This window comes from Mustela putorius, unplaced genomic scaffold (genome assembly GCF_011764305.1).
Source record: "Mustela putorius furo isolate JIRA1106 unplaced genomic scaffold, ASM1176430v1.1 tig00003913_pilon_pilon_pilon, whole genome shotgun sequence".
NCBI lineage: Eukaryota > Metazoa > Chordata > Mammalia > Carnivora > Mustelidae > Mustela > Mustela putorius.
This window is the reverse complement of record NW_025422060.1, coordinates 4,928,340-4,948,713: the sequence shown is the minus strand read 5'-3', so window position 1 is coordinate 4,948,713 and position 20,374 is coordinate 4,928,340. Positions and strand designations below refer to the sequence as shown.

The 20,374-nt window shown below is 36.0% G+C and overlaps 1 protein-coding gene across 1 annotated transcript in view; it reads left to right on the top strand.

Annotated features, from left to right (window-relative positions):
- CCDC7 (coiled-coil domain containing 7) overlaps positions 1–20,374 on the top strand; it is a 467,373-nt gene that overhangs the window by 94,395 nt on the left and 352,604 nt on the right. Inside the window, exons 14-16 of the mRNA XM_045069128.1 lie at positions 4,477–4,562; positions 6,493–6,547; positions 16,378–16,443. Of these exons, the coding sequence (XP_044925063.1) occupies positions 4,477–4,562; positions 6,493–6,547; positions 16,378–16,443 (207 nt within the window). The remainder of the gene's footprint in view (positions 1–4,476; positions 4,563–6,492; positions 6,548–16,377; positions 16,444–20,374) is intronic.

The following is a 20,374-nucleotide window of genomic DNA, read 5'->3' as shown; positions in this document are numbered from 1 at the left end:
TTTGTATTTCCCTGATGCCGAGTGATATGGAGCACTTTTTCATGTGTCTGTTGGCCATCTGGATGTCTTCTTTGCAGAAATGTCTGTTCATGTCCTCTGCCCATTTCTTGATTGGATTATTTGTTCTTTGGGTGTTGAGTTTGCTAAGTTCTTTATAGATTCTGGACACTAGTCCTTTATCTGATATGTCGTTTGCAAATATCTTCTCCCATTCTGTCAGTTGTCTTTTGATTTTGTTAACTATTTCCTTTGCTGTGCAAAAGCTTTTGATCTTGATGAAATCCCAGTAGTTCATTTTTGCCCTTGCTTCCCTTGCCTTTGGCGATGTTCCTAGGAAGATGTTGCTGCGGCTGAGGTTGAAGAGGTTGCTGCCTGTGTTCTCCTCAAGGATTTTGATGGATTCCTTTCGCACATTGAGGTCCTTCATCCATTTTGAGTCTATTTTTGTGTGTGGTGTAAGGAAATGGTCCAATTTCATTTTTCTGCATGTGGCTGTCCAATTTTCCCAGCACCATTTATTGAAGAGGCTGTCTTTTTTCCATTGGACATTCTTTCCTGCTTTGTCGAAGATGAGTTGACCATAGATTTGAGGGTCTATTTCTGGGCTCTCTATTCTGTTCCATTGATCTATGTGTCTGTTTTTGTGCCAGTACCATGCTGTCTTGATGATGACAGCTTTGTAATAGAGCTTGAAGTCCGGAATTGTGATGCCACCAACGTTGGCTTTCTTTTTCAATATCCCTTTGGCTATTCGAGGTCTTTTCTGGTTCCATATAAATTTTAGAATTATTTGTTCCATTTCTTTGAAAAAGATGGATGGTACTTTGATAGGAATTGCATTAAATGTGTAGATTGCTTTAGGTAGCATAGACATTTTCACAATATTTATTCTTCCAATCCAGGAGCATGGAACATTTTTCCATTTCTTTGTGTCTTCCTCAATTTCTTTCATGAGTACTTTATAGTTTTCTGAGTATAGATTCTGTGCCTCTTTGGTTAGGTTTATTCCTAGGTATCTTATGGCTTGGGGTGCAAGTGTAAATGGGATGGACTCCTTAATTTCTCTCTTCTGTCTTGTTGTTGGTGTAGAGAAATGCAACTGATTTCTGTGCATTGATTTTATATCCTGACACTTTACTGAATTCCTGTACAAGTTCTAGCAGTTTTGGAGTGGAGTCTTTTGGGTTTTCCACATATAGTATCATATCATCTGCGAAGAGTGATAATTTGACTTCTTCTTTGCCGATTTGGATGCCTTTAATTTTCTTTTGTTGTCTGATTGGTGAGGCAAGGCCTTCTAGTACTATGTTGAATAGCAGTGGTGATAATGGACATCCCTGCCGTGTTCCTGACCTTAGCGGAAAAGCTTAGAAATAAATTTTTATTATCCATTAAATTCATAAACTGTATGTTTCATTGTAAGATCAACATAAAGAAAGGAAAGTACTCTTGAAGTCATTAATTTTGGTTTCTTGATATTTCTTCCTTACTAGAGGAGGAAGCAGGAGGACGACCAGGAAATTTGCTGCTTAATCAGTTAGAGAAACCGTGATCCTACACAAGTTAATATAAGATCAGGGCTGTCATATATGTTCAGTTAGGAATAATTTCATTTATATATAGTTCCAAGTAGGAGTAGAAAACTAAAAAATAAAGAGTAGTAAATTATAATATTAAATAATTGAATAGTCTGGCCAAGTGTAGGAATTTTGCAGTACTTTAATCATGCATTAGATTTACATTTAAAAAACTTGGATGATTTTTAGATGTCTTGAAGATGCTGCCACAATTTCTGATTTTGCATTCTTCTGTTATTTCTTTAGGTTTCGTGTCTAAACCACAGTTATTCTGCTCTATAGAACAAAGATTTTTATCTCGGCCTCTTCGATATGTGGTCTACGATACAACATGGTTTTCTTGTTTGATTTATAGACACTTTGGTGCTTGTTGATAGATTATACCTCTGTTTTTGTGTTCATTCCTGCACATCACTACTGCTTCACTCCTCAGTTGGGTTAAATGGATGTTGGGTGTTAAGTAGGGCACTTGTCATGATTGTCATGATGAACACTGGGTATTGAATGTAAGTGATGAGTCACTAAATTCTACAATATTCTATAATATTGCATTATATGTTAACTGAGATTTAAATGAAAACTTGAAAATAAAATATATTAAATTCAGTGGCCACATTTCCAATACTTTACATATCTAAGATATAATCAATGAATGACTACTCTTAACTTCTATCATTGGAAATTACTTGTAGCATTTCTGATCATGGTGGGGAAATGTGAAGGAGAAATGTGGAAGGAGCATTATTACATGTGTAGTAGTAATATTATATCCACACAAAGTTAGTGATGAAGAGATCTTAAAAGATAGTATTTTTTTTCAGAGAAGAGTGTTGGTGTAATAGGTTGGTAGGAATAGAATAATGGCTATAGAGTTATGTCAAGCTCAGGAATTTGAATAACAAATATAGCAAAGGAGGCTTACTTTCCCAACTTAATTATCTCTTTTAATTTATTATTTTGTAGACAACCAATTTTTTAAATTGAAATATAGTTGACATATAACTGCTAATACAATTTAAATTGAAATATAGTTAACCCTATAGGTTAGGGTTAGGGTTACCATATTCCATTGTAATGTGTACTGTATCTTCCTTACCCTTTTTATCTACTGATGGGCACTTGGGCTGCTTCCATAGTTTGGCTATTGTAAATAATGCTGCAGTAAACATAGGGGTACATCCAGTCTTATGAGCAGAATAACTGTGGTTTAGAGACACAAAACCTAAAGAAATAACACAAGAATGCAAAATCAGAAACTGTGGCAGCATCTTCAAGACATTTAAAAATCTTCTACATAACGCATATCTAAATCTAAATCTTAGATGGGTATTATGGTAATTCAAAGAGTTGAAGGAAAATTGAACAGTATGTTTGGTGAAGGCTAGAACCAGGACAACTCTGGGAGTCAAAATAATAGGAGCTCATGGACATCCTCTACTTCTGTCCTTTCAGAGAATTTTAGAGAAGGAGCTTATGGCTATTCCCTCATCCCCCATCACTTTGGGTACTGACTCTGGAATTACTCAGCTCCAACTGCTTCTCTTCCAAAATAGTCAAATTTTAGGTGATAGGATCTTATTGGCTTTGCTTAGGTCAAATTTCACTAGTACAGTTTGAGGAGGGGGAGGTGCAGAACCTCCTTTAAAATGTGGTGCTGTTTCTTTTCTTTTTTTTTTTAAATTAATTAATTTATTTTCAGTAAAACAGTATTCATTATTTTTTCACCACACCCAGTGCTCCATGCAATCCATGCCCTCTCTAATATCCACCACCTGGTTCCCCCAACCTCCCATCCCCCACACCTCTTCAAAACCCTCAGATTGTTTTTCAGAGTCCATAGTCTCTCATAGTTCACCTCCCCTTCCAATTTCCCTCAACTCCCTTCTCCTCTCTAACACCCCTTGTCCTCCATGATATTTGTTATGCTCCACAAATAAGTGAAACATATGATAATTGACTCTCTCTGCTTGACTTATTTCACTCAGCATAATCTCTTCCAGTCCCGTCCATGTTGCTACAAAAGTTGGGTATTCATCCTTTCTGATGGAGGCATAATACTCCATAGTGTATATGGACCACATCTTCCTTATCCATTTGTTTGTTGAAGGGCATCTTGGTTCTTTCCACAGTTTGGCGACTGTGGCCATTGCTGCTATAAACATTGGGGTACAGATGGCCCTTCTTTTCACTACATCTGTATCTTTGGGGTAAATACCCAGGAGTGCAATTGCAGGGTCATAGGGAAAATGTGGTGCTGTTTCTTAACAAAAGGTAAAAAAAAGGATACCGGGGGGCGCCTGGGTGGCTCAGTGGGTTAAGCTGCTGCCTTCGGCTCAGGTCATGATCTCAGGGTCCTGGGATTGAGTCCTGCATCGGGCTCTCTGCTCAGCAGGGAGCCTGCTTCCTTCTCTCTCTCTCTCTCTGCCTGCCTCTCAGTGTACTTGTAATTTCACTCTGTCAAATAAATAAATAAAATCTTAAAAAAAAAAAAAGGATACTGGGCACAAATATCCTGTGTCTACCATAACTTGGTAGTGTTTCCCTAGTTACTTAATTATCCATTTTTAAAAAAGATGTTATTTATTCATTTGTCAGAAAGTGCGAGTGAGCACAAGCAGGGAGAGCAGCAGGCAGAGGGAGAAGCAGGCTATAATTTGTCAGGGGCACTTAAGTTTTTGATATGTATTAGCTTAAATACAATTTATATTCAGTAAATTGCCATAAGAAACATTTTAACTATATCCTTAATTTTGTTTTGCTTCTATTTAGATAGTTTTCCTTGAAAGGTAGCACACTGATTCTCAAAGTAAAATTGAAACCTTATTAATGTATATTATCTTTTATTTCCCTCTAATTTATTCTTTCATTAACTATTTCTGGCTTATATAAAATTACACAGAAAACAAAACCTACATACAATAGGACAAAGAAAACTATAAAAACTGAGAAGAAAAAAGACAAAGGAAAACCTGAGGATTCAGAAGAGTAAGTTAATCTTTTTCCTTGCTAATTTATATTTTATTTTTATACAAATAATTTAAGGTCATGTAAACATAACTTATTAACCATTTCTAAAAGATATATAATACTATGTAATACATAGTTTTATAGACAGACCAGGATATGATGGTGGAAGTGGTCTGAGAAGGGAAAAACAAAGAACTAAAGGTGGTTTAGAAGGGGAGAATGAAGCACAAGATATTAAGGAATAAGTAAACAGAATTAAATCTGAAAATCATCTTAGGGACAAAGGATTTACATTGTTTCCATGATGGTTTGGCTAATGATTTGTGATTTGTACATTAACTCTTTATTCTGGGCTGTTCTTTCTTTCTTTTTTTTTTTTAACTGTACTTCTTGATTATATGTATTATGTAGAATCAATCATCTATTTTTAATACATGTAGATTATTGTAAAGTGGCCTTATTAAGTGAATATTTTCTTTAGTAATATAAAATTTTCTCTTTGCATTTTGAATCTGCTTTAGTCAAATCCTAATATAAATATATAATTTTAAAAAGAAACTATCAAAAAATAACGAATACTGTTTTCTGAAAATAAATAAATCAATTTAATAAAAAAAATAAAAAGAAACTATCAATTCAGTCTTTGTAGAATTTCACAAATTCTGAAAAGAAATTCAATGGACAGTCTTGAACTTTGTCTCAGAAAAGAAAAGATGACTACCCTCTTTCCTTTTAATTTTTTGCTTGTTTTGTTTCTTAGATTCCACATATGGTACTTAGTCTAACCTATTTCGCTTAGCATAATATTCTCTAGCTCCATCCATATCATTGCAAATGCAAGATTTTGTTCTTTTAATGTATGAGTAATATTCCAGTGGGTGTTCCAGTGTGTATATTAATGACATTTCTCAAGCTGATTTCTCACTGGTATGATTAAAATATGGAAGTGAGATATGGCAAGGATTTTCAAAGTGCATTGATCTTTTTTTCCTCTCTGGTCATCTTAAGTTTTTATTTAAATTCTAGTTATTTAATATATAATGCAATATTAGTTTCAGGTGTACAATACAGTGATTCAACACTTCCATACAATAACCCCTGCTCATCATAAGTGCACTTGTATATCTATATACATACATCACATCTTCATCCATCAGTCATTGAGCACTTGGGCTATTTCCATAATTTGGCCATTGTAGGTACTGCTGCTATAAACATCAGGGTGCATGTATCCCTTTGAATTAGTATTTTTGTATTCTCTGGGTCAATACCTACTAGAGCATTACTGGATCATAGGATAGTTCCATTTTTAACTCTTCAAGGAACCTCCACATTGATTTCCAGAGTGGCCGCACCACTTTGCATTCCCAGCAGTAGTGTAAAAATGTTTCCCTTTCTCCATATTCTTGCCAGCACCTATTGTTTCTTGCGTTGTTGGCAAACCAAGAAACAGACTCTTAACTATAGAAAACAAACTGATGGTTACCAGAGGGTAAGTGGGTAAGGGGATAGGTTAAATAGGTGATGGGGATTAAGGGGTACACTGTGATGAGCACTGGATGTTTGAATGGAAGTGATGAATCACTGCTTTGTACAATTGAAACTAGTATTACACTATATATTAACTAACTGGAATTTAAATGAAAACTTAGGAAAAGATGACCATAGAGGAAAAAATGATCAATGTACTTTGAAAATCCTTGCCTTATTCCACTTCCATATTTTAATCATACCATGAGAAATTAGCTTGAGAAATGTTATTCAATTATTTATCACTTATATGGATTTATGATTCTTAAAAATAAGAATTTCTTCTGAGGAATTTTATTTAAAAATGGTTTAAGTACCAAAGAAATCAAAGTAGTCATACAATTTAAAATATCATGATATATTTAAAAATATTTTTATTTTTTTATTTTTTATTTTTTAAAAATCTTTTTAATAACAGGAAGAAGTCTCTTGTCAGAGATCTTAAAAGAAAAGGAGATTTGCTTGAAGTCCAAGTAAGACACATACTTTCTCTATGCATATAAATTTAATTAGGATATTCTCTGATAATTATATGTGCAGACAACATTAGTATGCATGTGAACATAGGGATGTGTATGTGTATGTGTGTATATTTCTATGTCTGTATTAAAGTTCTTTCTGAGGTAGTTCTTCCTTATTGGTTGGTTTTTTCTCAGTAAGTTCCAGAAAATAAAATGGTAAATCCAAGCATATTTATTGTCAAGGTTATGAAAATCACCATGGGTCACTCAACAGCAGGTAATATCATGGAGGAAATAAGATCCTACTGGGAGTCATAACAGGGTTTTACTAAGTTTTGTGACATTGGACAAGTCTCTTTTTTTTAAAAATTTTTTTAAATAATTTTTTATTTTTTATAAACATATACTTTTATCCCCAGGGGTACAGGTCTGTGAATCACCAGGTTGACACACTTCACAGCACTCACCAAAGCACATACCCTCCCCAATGTCCATAATCCCACCCCCTTCTCCCAAACCCCTACCCCCAGCAACCCTCTGTTTTGTGAGATTAAGAGTCACTTATGGTTTGTCTCCCTCCCAATCCCATTGGACAAGTCTCTTTAACCTACTTGTTAAAGTTTGTATTTTTGGTCACTAAAATGGGTAAAACAATTATCTTCTCTATCTCAACAAGGTATAAGAGGTGTAAAAATCAAATAAGAAAAAATTAAATTGTGAAATATAGAGCCCACACATTTTTATGTGATTCAGTGAAATGTAAATAACCTTTTATTTCATCTTGACCTTGGAATACCTTTATTTTTGTGTGTGTGTGTACATGTTAACTTTTTTTAATAACTGCCAGAGCATCATACTACTCATTTCAGTGAATGGCTGGACAAGCATACACCTGAATTCTGTAAGAATCAGGTAACATAAATTTGGGAAGAAAATGAGAGTATACTTGAGATATTGAATATTAAATATTATGGTATTAATTTTCTATTTCTACATAACAAGTTACCATAAATTTTTCAGTTTTTAAAACAACTTATATCACCTCATGATTTGAGTGCGTTAAGAGACTGAGCAGACTTACTTACCTATGTCCCAGTTTGTCCTATGCTCACTCAAGGCAATTAAGGTGTTAGGTAAGCTCTATTCCATTCTCTTAGGGTACCCTTCTAAGCTCATGTGGATGGAGCTCATGTGGCAAACATCAGTTCCTTCCTAGGACTGAGGCACTTGGCCTTGGGACCTTTTCCATACGTAGTTTATATCACAGCTGCTTGCTTCTTCCTCAAGGCCAACCAAAGGTTTCTCTCTTTTGCTAAGACAGAGTCTTAAATATAACATGATCATGAGAATGAGATCTCATCACTTTAGCTATATGCTGCAATCTAATAAAGTAAGTAGCATCTCATCACTTTGCTATCTTCTCTTGACTAGAAGCAAATTACAGGTCCTACCCATACTCAAAGGGAGTGGATTATTCAGAGCATAACTACAGGGATGGAGATCATGCTGGCCATATTAGAATTAGTATTTTGCCTACCACATTTACCATTTTATTTTTCTATAGAACAGTATTGTTTCCTGTATTGTTAAAGATTAATTGACCTTATAATTATGGAGCCTATTTCTGTGTTTTATATTCTGTTCCATTGATCTATGTGTCTGTTTTTGTGCCAGTACCGTATTGTTTTGATTACTATGGCTTTGAAATCTGGAATTGTGATACTTTCAGCTTTGCTTTTCAATTTAAAGATTGGTTTGGCTATTTGAAGTCTTTTGTGGTTCCATACAAATTTTAACATTCTTCTAGTTCTGTGAAAGGTATTGGAGGGGATGGGGGAGGGGGGGTTGGGTGAGCCTAGTGGTGGGTATTAAGGAGGGCACATATTGCATGGAGCACTGGGTGTGATGCATAAACAATGAATCTTGGAACACTGAAAAAATACAGTTAAAAAAATACTATTGGTGTTTTGATAAGGATTGAATTAAATCTGTAGATTGCTTTGGATAGTATAGACATTTTATTTTATTATTTTTATTTATTATCATTTTTAAAAAGATTTTATTTATTTGTCAGAGAGAGAGAAAAAGAGCACAGCGGGAGGAGTGACAGGCAGAGGAAGAAGTAGGCTCCCCACTAAGCAGGGAACCTGATGTGGGACTCTATCTCAAGACCCTAGATCATGACCTGAGCCTAACTAACAAAGGCAGATGCTTAACTGAGCCACCCAGGCATCCTGGTATAGACATTTTAACAATATTTTTCTTCCATGCCATAAGCATGGAATGTCTTTCCATTTCTGTGTGTCCATTGTCAATTTCATCAATGTTTTACACTTTTCAGAATATAGGTCTTTCACCTCTTTAGTTTAATTTATCCTTGGTATCTTATGTTTTTAGTGTAATTATAAATGGCATTATTTTCTTAATTTCTCTTTCTACTGCTTCATTATTAATGTATAGAAATTCAATGGATTTTTGTACATTTATTTTGTATCCTGCAACTTTACTATATTCAGTAATCAGTCCTAGTAATTTTGTTGTGGAGTCTTTTGGGTTTTCTGTATATGGTATCACGTCATCTGCAAATAGTGAAATTTTTTTCCTCTTTAACAGTTGATGCCTTTTATTTGTTTTTGTTGTCTGATTACTTTAGCTAGTATTTCTAGTACAGTGTTGAGTAAAAGTGATGAAAGTGGACAGCCTTGTCTTGTTCCTGACCTTGGAGGAAAAACTCTCAATTATTCACAACTGAGTATGATGTTGTGCGGGTTTTTCATAAAAGGCCTTTTTTATGTTGAGGTATGTTCTTGTTAAACTACGTTGTTGGGGGTTTTTATCATGAATGGATGTTATACTTTGTCAGATGCTTTTTCTGCATTTATTGAAATGATCACATGGTCTTTATCCTTTCTCTTATTGATGTCATGCATCACAAAATTATTGAACCAACTTCGCATTGCACGAAAACTTGATTGTGGTTAATGATGTTTCTAGTATATTGTTGAATTTGGTTTACTAGTATTTTGTTGAGGAGTTTTGCATTTGTGTTCATCAGAGATATTGGGTGATAGTTCTTTTTTTTTTTTGTGGTATCCACCTGGTTTTGGTATCAGGGTAATGCTTGCCTAATAGAATGACTTTGGAAGCATTCCTTTGTCTTCTATTTTTTGGGTTAGTTTGATAAAAGAAATATCCTTCTTCAAATGTTTGCCTGTGAAGTCCTCTGATCCGGGACTTTTCTTTGTTAGGATTTTTTTTTGATTACTGATTTGTATTCTTTGCTGGTAATCACTGTTTTCAAATTTTCTATTTCTTCCTACTTCATTTTTGGTAGGTTATATGTTTCTAGGAATTTGTCCATTTCTTCCAGGTTGTCCAATTTTTTTGTATATAATTTTGCATAATATTCTCTCATAATTTTTTGTATTACTGTGGCATCATTTTTTATTTTTCCTCTTTCATTTGTGATTTTGTTTTATTAGAGTCCTCTTTTTTTCATGATTCTGTCTAGAGGTTTACTAGTTTTGTCCATCTCTTCAAAGACCTAGATCCTCATTTCATTGACCTTTTCTATTGTTTTTTAAATTTCTCTATCATTTATTTCTGCTCTAATTTTTATTATTCCCTTCCTTCTGTTGGATTTGGGTTTTGTTTGTTCTTCTTTTTCTATATCCTTTAAGGGTAGGGTTGGGTTTCTTATTTGAGAATTTTCTTCCTCCTTGACGTAGGCCTTATTGCTATAAACTATCCTGTTTGAACTGCCTTTGCTGCATCTCAAAGATTTTGAACTGTTCAGTTTTCACTTCGTTTGTCTCCATGTAGTTTTTGATTTTTTCTTTGACTTCTTGGTTGACCCATTCATTGTTCAGTAGCATCTTATTTAACTTCCATATATTAGTAGTCTTTCCAGATTTTGCTTGTTGTTGATTTCTAGTTTCATAACATTGTGGTCAGAAAAGTCACAGAGTACTACTTTGATCTTTTCAAATTTCTTGAAACTTGTCTGTGGCCTAATATGTAGTAATATGTAGTCTATTCTGGAAAATGTTCCATATGTACTTGAAAAGAATGTGTATTCTGCTGTTTAAAATGGAATTTTCTAAATACATCCATTAATCCTATCCGGTCTAGTGTGTCATTCAAAATCACTGTTTTGCTGTTGATATTCTGTTTGGGTGATCTGTCCGGTGTTAAAGTCCTCTTCTTACTATGGATTAGATCTTTTATTTTTGTTATTAATGGTTTTATGTATTTAGGTGATCCCATGTTGGGTGCATAAAATTTATAATTGTATCTTCTTGTTAGATTGTCCACTTTTATTATTATATAGTGTACTTCTTTTTCTCTCATTACGGTCTTGGTTTTAAAGTCTACTTTGTCTGACATAAGTATTGCTACTACCGCTTTCTTTTGACATCCACTTGCATGATGTTTCTCCATTCCCTCACTTTCAATGTGCAGGTTTCTTAGGTCTGAAGTTAGTTTCTTGTACACAGCATATAGATGAGTCTTGTTTTTATATCCACTCTGTTTCCTTATGTTCTTTGATTGGAGCATTTAATCCATTTACACTCAAAGTAATTATTGATAGGTATACATTTATTGCCATTTTGTTATCTGTTTTTTGGTTGTTTTGATAGTTTTTCTCTGATCCCTTTAGCTTTAGCTATCCTTAATCATTTACTGGTTTTCTTTAGTGATATACTTGGATTTCTTTTTCTTTATTCTTTTCATATCGATTACTGGATTTGGGTTTGGGGTTGCCATTAGGTTTGTACAGAACATTGCATGTAACAATCTTTATGAAGTTGATGGTCACTTAAATTGGAACCCATTGCTTACTGTCTCACTCTCCCCCATTTTAGGTATGTGGTCTCATATCATAAATCTTTTCTTAAAAAAGATTTATTTATTTGACAGATAGATCACAAGTAGGTAGAGGGGCAGGCAGAGAGAGAGAGAGGAGGAAGCAGGCTCCCTGCTGAGCAGAGAGCCTGATGCAGGACTCGATCCCAGGACCCTGAGATCATGACCTGAACTGAAGGCAGAGGCTTAACCCACTGAGCCACCCAGGCGCCCCTATAAATCCTTTTATTTTGTGAATCTTTTCACTGGTATTTACAAATAGACTTATTTTTACTTCTATTTGTTTTATACTTTTCATATTCTCACTTACGGTCTTTCCTTTCCACTCTTAGAGTCCCCTTTAATATTTCTTGTGGGGATGGTTTAGTAGTCATGAGCCCTTTAGAAGAACCCTTTATCTCTCCTTCTATTCTGAATTATAGCATTACTGAATAGAGTATTTTTGGCTGCAGATTTCTCCCTTTCAGCACTTTGAATTTATCATGTCACTCCTTTCTAGCCTGCAAAGTTTCTGCTGAAAAACCAGCTGATAGCCTTATATGGTTTCCCTTGTATGTAACTGTTCTTTCTCTTGCTGCTTAAAAAAGTTTCTCTTTATCACTACATTTCAATTAGCATAAGTCTTGGTGTGGACCTCCTTGGGTTGATTTTTTTGGGGGGAATCTCTGCTTTCTGAATCTGGATATCTGTTTCCTTTCCCAGGTTAGGGATGTTTTCAGCTATTATTTCTTCAAATAAACTTTCTGCCCCCTTTTGTCTGTCCTTCTTCTGGGGTCTCTGTGCTGTGAATATTATTATGCTTGATGAAGTCACTGAGTTCCTTAAGTCTCTTCTCATTTTTTATGTATTTTTTTTCTCTCACTGACTTTGCTTGCATACTTTCCATTAGTCTGTTTTCCAGGTAATTAATTTATTCCTCTTCTTCCTCTAGCCTGCTATTTATTCCATCATGTGTATTTTTAATTTCAGCTATCATATTCTTTTTTATAAAAATATTTTATTTATTTATTTATTTGACAGAGATCACAAGTAGGCAGAGAGGCAGGCAAAAGAGAAAGGGCAAAGCAGTCTCCCTGCTGAGCAGAGAGCCGAATGCAGGGCTTGATCCCAGGATCCTGAGATCATGACCTGAGCTGAAGGCAGGGGCTTAATCCACCGAGCCAACCTGGCACCCCTCAACTATAATATTCTTGATCCCTGATTGTTTTCTTTTTAATCTCTTTGTTAAGGGTCTCACTGATGTCTTCTACCTTTTCTCAAGTCCACTGAATATCATCATAATCATTACTTTAAATTCTCTATCAGGCATAACACTTATATCTGTTTCATTTAGGTCTCTTGCTGTGATTTGTCTTGTTCTTTAATTTGGGACATAATCCTCTGTTTCCTTATTTTGCCCAACTATCTGTGTCTGTTTCTCTGCGTTACAAAAGTCATTTATGTCTTGCCCTTGAAAGTGGTGGGTGGGGCATCCTCTGTCTTCTTCCCGAAGAGGTGTGTATGAGCCAGACACAGCTGCTCAGAGGGTGCAGTTTTAACAATATGTACTTGTCCTCTGCAAGAATCAGGAGATGCAGTGTTGGCATTATTTCCACTGGTTTTCTGGGGAAGGGACCCGCAGTTTTGGGAATGAGGCAGTCTCAGCTGGAGGGAGGAGTGGCATGGTGTAGGCATGTTAGGTAGTGAATGCTAGTGCCTGGCTGGTTCCTGCATGTAGCTATGTGATTATGCTGTGGGATGGGGAAGGAAATGGCACCTGCTTAGCTACCTTTTTTACTGTAGAATTTCCTTAGTGAACTCTGGGATTACTAACTAACTTTCCCTCCTGTATGTCCCAGATATTTTTGAAAGTGCTGTTGCTAAGCTGTATCTTCCTAGCAATTGTGCTTTCTCTTTAAGCCTGGGGACTCAGCTTCCTAATATCCTCTAGGTTCTTTTAGAGTGGAGCTATTTTGAAAATTCTAGGGTTTAAGACCTGCTGGTTGTAAGAACTCATGAAATCTGGTCCCTTTGATTTAAAGAGTCAAATGCTATGGGGATTCATCTTCCCTGTCAGGATTTCCATTGTGATAGTCTGTTTCTTACCCCTTTCTGTGCCGACAGACCCCTCCCTCCCATGGATGGTGCACTATCCATTTAGGTCCCTACAGTGTCTCCACCCTTCCTTTCCACTCCAATGCAGTCTTTTCTCTACATTTAGTTGTGGACTTTGTTCTGCCAGTCTTTAGGTATTTTTCTGGGTTATTTGCACTGTTTCTGTGTGGTGAGGTGAGGTTAGGATCCTCCTACTCTGTCATCTTACCATGAAGTCTAATAGTGTCTTCCCTCTTGACATTTTAAGTTCAAAGCCTTGTTTAAAAAATAATCTCAGTGGATCTTAATTTATGGCTATAATTGCATCCATCAGAGCTTTCTGAATTTTGTTCTTTTACAGTTATTTTCTGTCTGTCCCTTTAGGTCTGCCTTAGTGGGGATACCTTTGTGGTTTGTTCAACTTCTTTTTCTTCTCTGAAGTTACTTAGTCCCAGTAGATGGCTTATTATATTTCTGTGCCCATTTATGAATGTGAGTTTCCTTGGTACATTATAGTCCTATATAGAGATCCCTTGAACAGTAGCTAGAAGGCTTGTTTTTGTCCTCATTGTTACCTTTTTTTGTTTTCATTGATGCTGTGTCCTCTCAAATTTCAGTAAGAACAAAAATATAGATTTAGAGCTTTCTTTTGTTTCTTGACATAACACTTTCAGAAGAGACACATTTACTCTACACTTTGAAGATGGTTTTCCATTTTCATTTAAACTTCATATTTTTCTGATGAGAAGCAATCATTCAAATCAGTATTTTTCTCTGTGTAATTTGGCATTCTCTTTGTCTACTTTTAAGACTTTCTCCTTTTAGGAGCACCTGGGTGACTCATTCATTAAGCATCTGCGTTCAGCTCAGGTCACGAGACCAGGTCCTGGGATGGAGCCCCGCATCAGGCTCCCTGCTCAGCAGGAAGCATGCTTCTCCCTCTCCCACTCCCCCTGCTTGTGTTCCCTCTTTCACTGTGTCTCTCTTAAATAAATAAACAAATTCTTAAAAAAAAAAAAAAAGACTTTCTCCTTTTACTTGGTTCTCAACATTTCGCTCTGAGGTGTGTAGGCATGATTTTTTTTTTTTTTTACATACATCAACTTGGGTCTGCTGAGCATCTCGAGTATGGAAATTTCACCAAATTTGAGAAATTTTCAGATACTTTTTCAACCACTTTTTCTATTACTTTCTTTCTCCCTTTTCCTGTGAGAATGCAATTACATGTTAGATATTTCATAGTATCACAATTGCTCCTCAGTCTCTCTTCATTTTTAAGATATTTGTTCTCATGTCTTTAGATAAGTATTTTTTACTGATATATCTTCAAATGGGTCTAACTCTTTCCACTGTCCTATCCAATTTGCTTCTATGGTCATCCTTTAAATTTTTAAAATTCAGATACTGTATTTTTCTCTACCATAATTTACATTGGCTATTTTTTAAAGGTTTTATTTATTACTTAGAGAGAGAGAGAGAGAATGAGAGGGGAGAGGGTGAGAGGGAGGGCAGACTCCCTGCTGAGCAGGGAGCCTGATGTGGGACTCGATCCTGGGATTCCAGGATCATGACCTGAGCTGAAAGCAGTCGCTTAACCAACTGAGCCACCCGGGCACACCTACATTGGCTATTTTTTATAGGTCATACTAATCTGCTGGAATTTTTATTATTTCCATCATTATTTTCCCTTACTTTGGGTATTATTATAATAGTTGCTTTAAAATTCTTATACACTAACTTTAAAATTCAATCTATCTTGGGATCACTGTAGATTGTTTTTATCTTATGAGTAAGTCTCATTTTGCTGTTTTTTTAAATGTCAAGTAATTGTAAATTGTGTTCTGAATATTGGGAATATCATGTCATTCAAACTCTGGATTCTACTATATTCTTCTACTATATTCTGTTATATCCTACTATATGGTTAGTCTGATTTTTGTTTGTTTTCCATTAATATACTTAACATTATTGGATGCAAAATGAAAATTCTGTGTTTAGGCAACCACTTAAATTGCATTTCAGTTCTTTTAGGTTTTGGAAGGTTGCTTAGAGTCTTCCATAGGTATATGTGGTTCAGGGCTTGGGGGAAGTTTGGTAAGGGTTTATACAGAATTTGGGTCTCCTTCTGTCATTCTCTCTTCTTTGTGTGACTTCCCCTAAGTTTTTCAGTGATGCCGTTGCCCTGATTTCTTTCTTCTGGTTCGTAAAAACTCTTGTTGTTGTTGTTTTAATCAGCTATTAGATGCCCTGTCTGGCTCAGGTAGGATTGCCCTCAGACTAGAAGCCAGGAAACGAGAATCTTACCTAGGACTCTTCTTCCAAGCATCACTTTCTCTCAAGAATCTATCTATTCTTTGTTGTTATTTAGTGTTGATATTTGTATTTTGCTTAGGGTTTGTAGTTTTTATGTGTGGCTGGGTCTGTCCAGTAGGAACTTACCCTCCTGTACCAGAAACAGAGCTGGGGAATTTGATATGATTATTCAACTGTCTCTTATCTGATGGAGAATTGCTGAGACATTTCATGTGTAACAGAATCCATTCATTCTCACAAAGTCAGAACTATGTTTATTTTCTGCTAAGAGTAGAGTTTCTTCTTTTGATAAAATTTGAAATGTTTGTATTTAAATATTTCAGGTCTAGAGAAAAGGGGAAAAATGAAATATTTAATTTATTGTGGTAATAATTTATCATATTGAAGTCAGTTTTCCTGTAGAAAATCGATAGGAAATGACAGCTGCAGAAATTATCCACCATTATTTCTGAGAAATGTGGAAGTAAATGTGTATGTTCCAGTCATCATCTTGGCTTTATGTGTATTTTAGAAAGATAATAATTGTAACAATAAATTTATAGAAACAAATACTAAAATGAATGCAATTTCCCTCTTATATTATAACATAGAAAGTAGCACATGCTCTGGAAACTGAGAACAAAGTCCTTCAGGAACAACTGAAACAGGCTTTCCAGGTAAATTACATTATGTTCTTTTAAAATTGTCAACAAGTGAAGGAAATATCTGTAAACAACTGTTAAATGAATAATTTTGACCTTGAAAACTAATAGGTCTATGTATTATACTAATATTCCAGATTTAAAGTGCATTCATTTTATGTACTAGCAATATATTAATAAAATTTAATTTTCATTCTTATTCAAAACAATAAACTAGAAAGAAAAATAAACTTCCTTAATCAAAAAAATAAATCTATTTCAAACTGAGGCACTGTTATGTGGACAATAATGCCCTCATTGCAGCTCAACTCAGTTAAACTAGGATATTGGTATTTATAATTCTTTATGAAATTCTTGTTAAATGAGTAAAGAAATGAAAAAAACTACAAACATTTTCATAAATGGATAGACAAAAGTATAATTATTTTTATTTTTATTTTCCTTTGAAAAAATACAAGATAATACACAAATTTGTTAATGATATAATTCTGAAATGTGGCTGAGGACAAAATACATTTAAAAAAAGCAATGTAAGGAGGCTGGGAAAATGGCAGAATAGGAGGACTCTAAGCACACCTCATCCTACAGATATAGCCAGATGACACTCGTATCAGTGTAAGTAATCCAGAAAACAACCTAAAGGCTGACAGAAGAAACTCCACAAGTAAACATAGAGAAGAGGCCACACTGAAGAGGGTAGGGCAGGGTGAGGACATGGTGGGGAACTAAACATTTATGTGGGACTGTTCCTCGGAGGAAGGGACACTGTGGGTGAAAAGAGGGAAGAGAGACTGCTACTTTGGGGAACTTGCATGGAGAAGATGAATCTCTGTAATATTTGAGTTTGAAAGCAAGAGTGTCCAAAATTTGAGTTCTTAAAAGTAACATGACTTCAAGCCTGGAATTTTAAAAACTAGCAGGCTGGCTCCAAGAGAGCCCAGAGCATATTAGGAAGCTGGGCTCTGTCTTTAATGACAACACAATAAATAGTTTGTGGAGGTATAGCATAGTAGCAGCAGTTTGAAAAATGCATGGAGTATATGGGAGGGAGAATTATTTACTCATCTCAGAGCCCTTCTCAGAGTGGTGGGAATCAAAGGGAAATCCCTCCAGGAGCAAAGGAAATAGTAGGTGCCATCTCCCTTCCCCACCTTCTAGCATAAACATAAGGCTACCTGTAGGAACCAGCATGATGCCAATATTCAGTACTTAACTTGATTACACTAAGCCCCACACTCTCACCCTTCAGTAGACCAAAACTTCCCATTTGCCTCAGTCCCAGATCCCTGGATCTGGGGATCCCTTTCCCCAGAAGACCCATGCAAACTTCACTAATACCTCCTCTCTTGGTGTACTCATTTTGGTGCTCCTGGTCCTGGCAGTGGTGGCAAGCCCTATGGAAGCCCAAGCTACAATCCTGTTAAAATTGTGTGCTTTACCCACACAGCACTGGTCCACTGCCACAGGTCTCATTTCACAATTAGACTAGTGTGCACCTTATAAAGTGTGCTCTACTAAGGAGCAAATACTGTCAGCAATAGGCAGAGAGTCTCTGCAGATGACTGAAGAAAAAAGTGACTAGGACACATCAGGGCATATTCAGCACACATACAAGACACCCCATGAGCATCAGTTCCTTGGAACAGGGGATGCTGCACTGAGGCACTACAGTACCTCTTCTTTATAAGGTCATTTTTAAGAACAGGAGATGTAGATGTAGCTAACTTTCCTAAAACACAGAAACAGAGAGGCTTAGGCAAAATGAAGAGACAGAAGAACATGTTCCAAATTAAAGAATAGGACAAAATCATATCAAGAGACCTAAGCAAAACAGATATAAGTGTTATACCTGATAGAGAATTTAAAGTAATAATTATAATACTTGCTGGACTTGAGAAAAGAGTGGAAGATATTAGCGAGGCCCTTAACAAAAAGATTAAAAAGAATCAAGCAGAGACCAACAACATGATAATTGAAATTAAAAATATACGTGATGGAATAAAGAGCAGGCTAGGGGAAGCAGAGGAATAAATTAATAACCTGGAAGACAGGCTAATAGAAAGTATTCAAGCAAAGTCAGTGAGAGAAAAAAATATATGCAAAATGAGAAAGACTTAAGGAAATCTGTGTCTTCATCAAGCATAATAATATTCACAGTATAGATACCCCAGAAGGACAGACAAAAGGGGGCAAAAAATTTATTTGAAGAAATAATAGCTGAAAACATTCCTAATCTGGGAAAAGAAACAGATATCCAGATCCAGAAAGCAGAGATTCTTCCAACAAAATCAACCTAAGGAGGTCCACACCAAGATACATGGTAATCATAATGAAAAACTTACTGATAAAGAAAAAAAAAATTTAAAGTAGCAGGAGAGAAGAAGATATGGCAGAATATGAGGACCCTAAACTCACCTCATTCCATGATTATAACGAGGTAACTATCAAATCATCCTAAATATCACAGAAACCAACCTGAAGACTGACAACTACAGGAAGAGGCCACATCAAAGAAGTTAGGAAGTACAGAGATGTGGTTTAGGGGAGAAATGGATCTTGGCTGTGGCAGAGGGAACACAGCTGTGGTCATCGAGAATGGCAGGAGAGAGGAGCATGTAGTGGAATGTACAAGGAGAATGTCTCCGCAAAGTAATTGGCTTGGAATAGAAGGGGGCGGGTGCTGAATTTTATGAGTTCTTGCAGCCAGCATGGCTTCAAGCCTAAATTTTTAAAGGTCAACAAACTTGGCTAGGATAGAGCCCTGAAGGCAGTGTAGTGTTCTTGGAGGGAAGGCAGGCAAAAATAATTGGGAACATACAGTATGGAAACAGTGATCTGAAGAGTTCTTGGGGCATACAGTGGGGACATTATTTGCTTTTCTCAGAGCATGTTCCTGAGAGGTAGTACTCACTGAGACACCTCTCTGGGAACAAAGCTGGTTACCAGTTCCATGCCCCACCCCTCAGCATAAACACAGAGCCACCCACAGGAAGTAATGCAGTGTGGACACTGGTGGCCTTGCTTGCTTACCCTAAGCCCTATTCCCCTGTACTCCAGTGAAACTGCCCTTCTCAGTAGTGCTTACCTCAGTCCTGTGCAGTTGGTGCATCCTCCAGAAGACCAGCACAAACACCAGCTTACATCACATCTGCCAATCAGAGAGTTTTGCAGGGCCTCAGTTCCCATGGAGGTGGTGATAGATCTCATTTCCCAAACATATCAGAATACACCTAATTAAAACTCCCCACATTTAGGCCAGGCACTAAACACTGCCAACAGCAGGCAAAGAAATCCTCTGCAATGACTGACTTGAAGGATAGAGCAGACAGAATATAAGAGCAGAAGACAAGCAACACACTGTAGACACTCCCTGAAGCTCTAGGCCCTGAGCAGTACATGACTTCTTCTTCATAAGGCCATTACTTTTAGGTCAAGAGAGGGAAACATAAATGGCTTTTCCAACACACAGAAGAAGGCAGAGTCTTAGAAAAAATGAGAAGACAGAGGAATTTATCCCAAATGAAAGAAGATAAATTTGTGGCCAGACATCTAAGTGAAGCAGATATAAATAACATGCCTGATGGAGAATATAAAGCAGGGATCATTAGGCTATTCACTAGGGTGAGACCCTTACCACAGAGATAAAAGAGTTAAAGTATTAATCAGAGATGAAAAGTACAAAAAAGAAGGTTAGAAAGATCCTTGATGCAATGAATATCAGACTGGAAGATGCAGAGGGATAAATTAATGACATCGATGGCAAAATAAAGGAAAGCTATAATGCTGAAAAAAAGAGAGAATTATGCAACATGAGAATAGACTTGGGGAACTCAGTAACTCCATCAAAGGTTACAACAGTTGTATTAAAGGAGTCCTAGAAGAAGATGAGAGAAACTGGAACAGAAAATGTATTTGAAGAAATAATCACTTAAAACTTCAATAATCT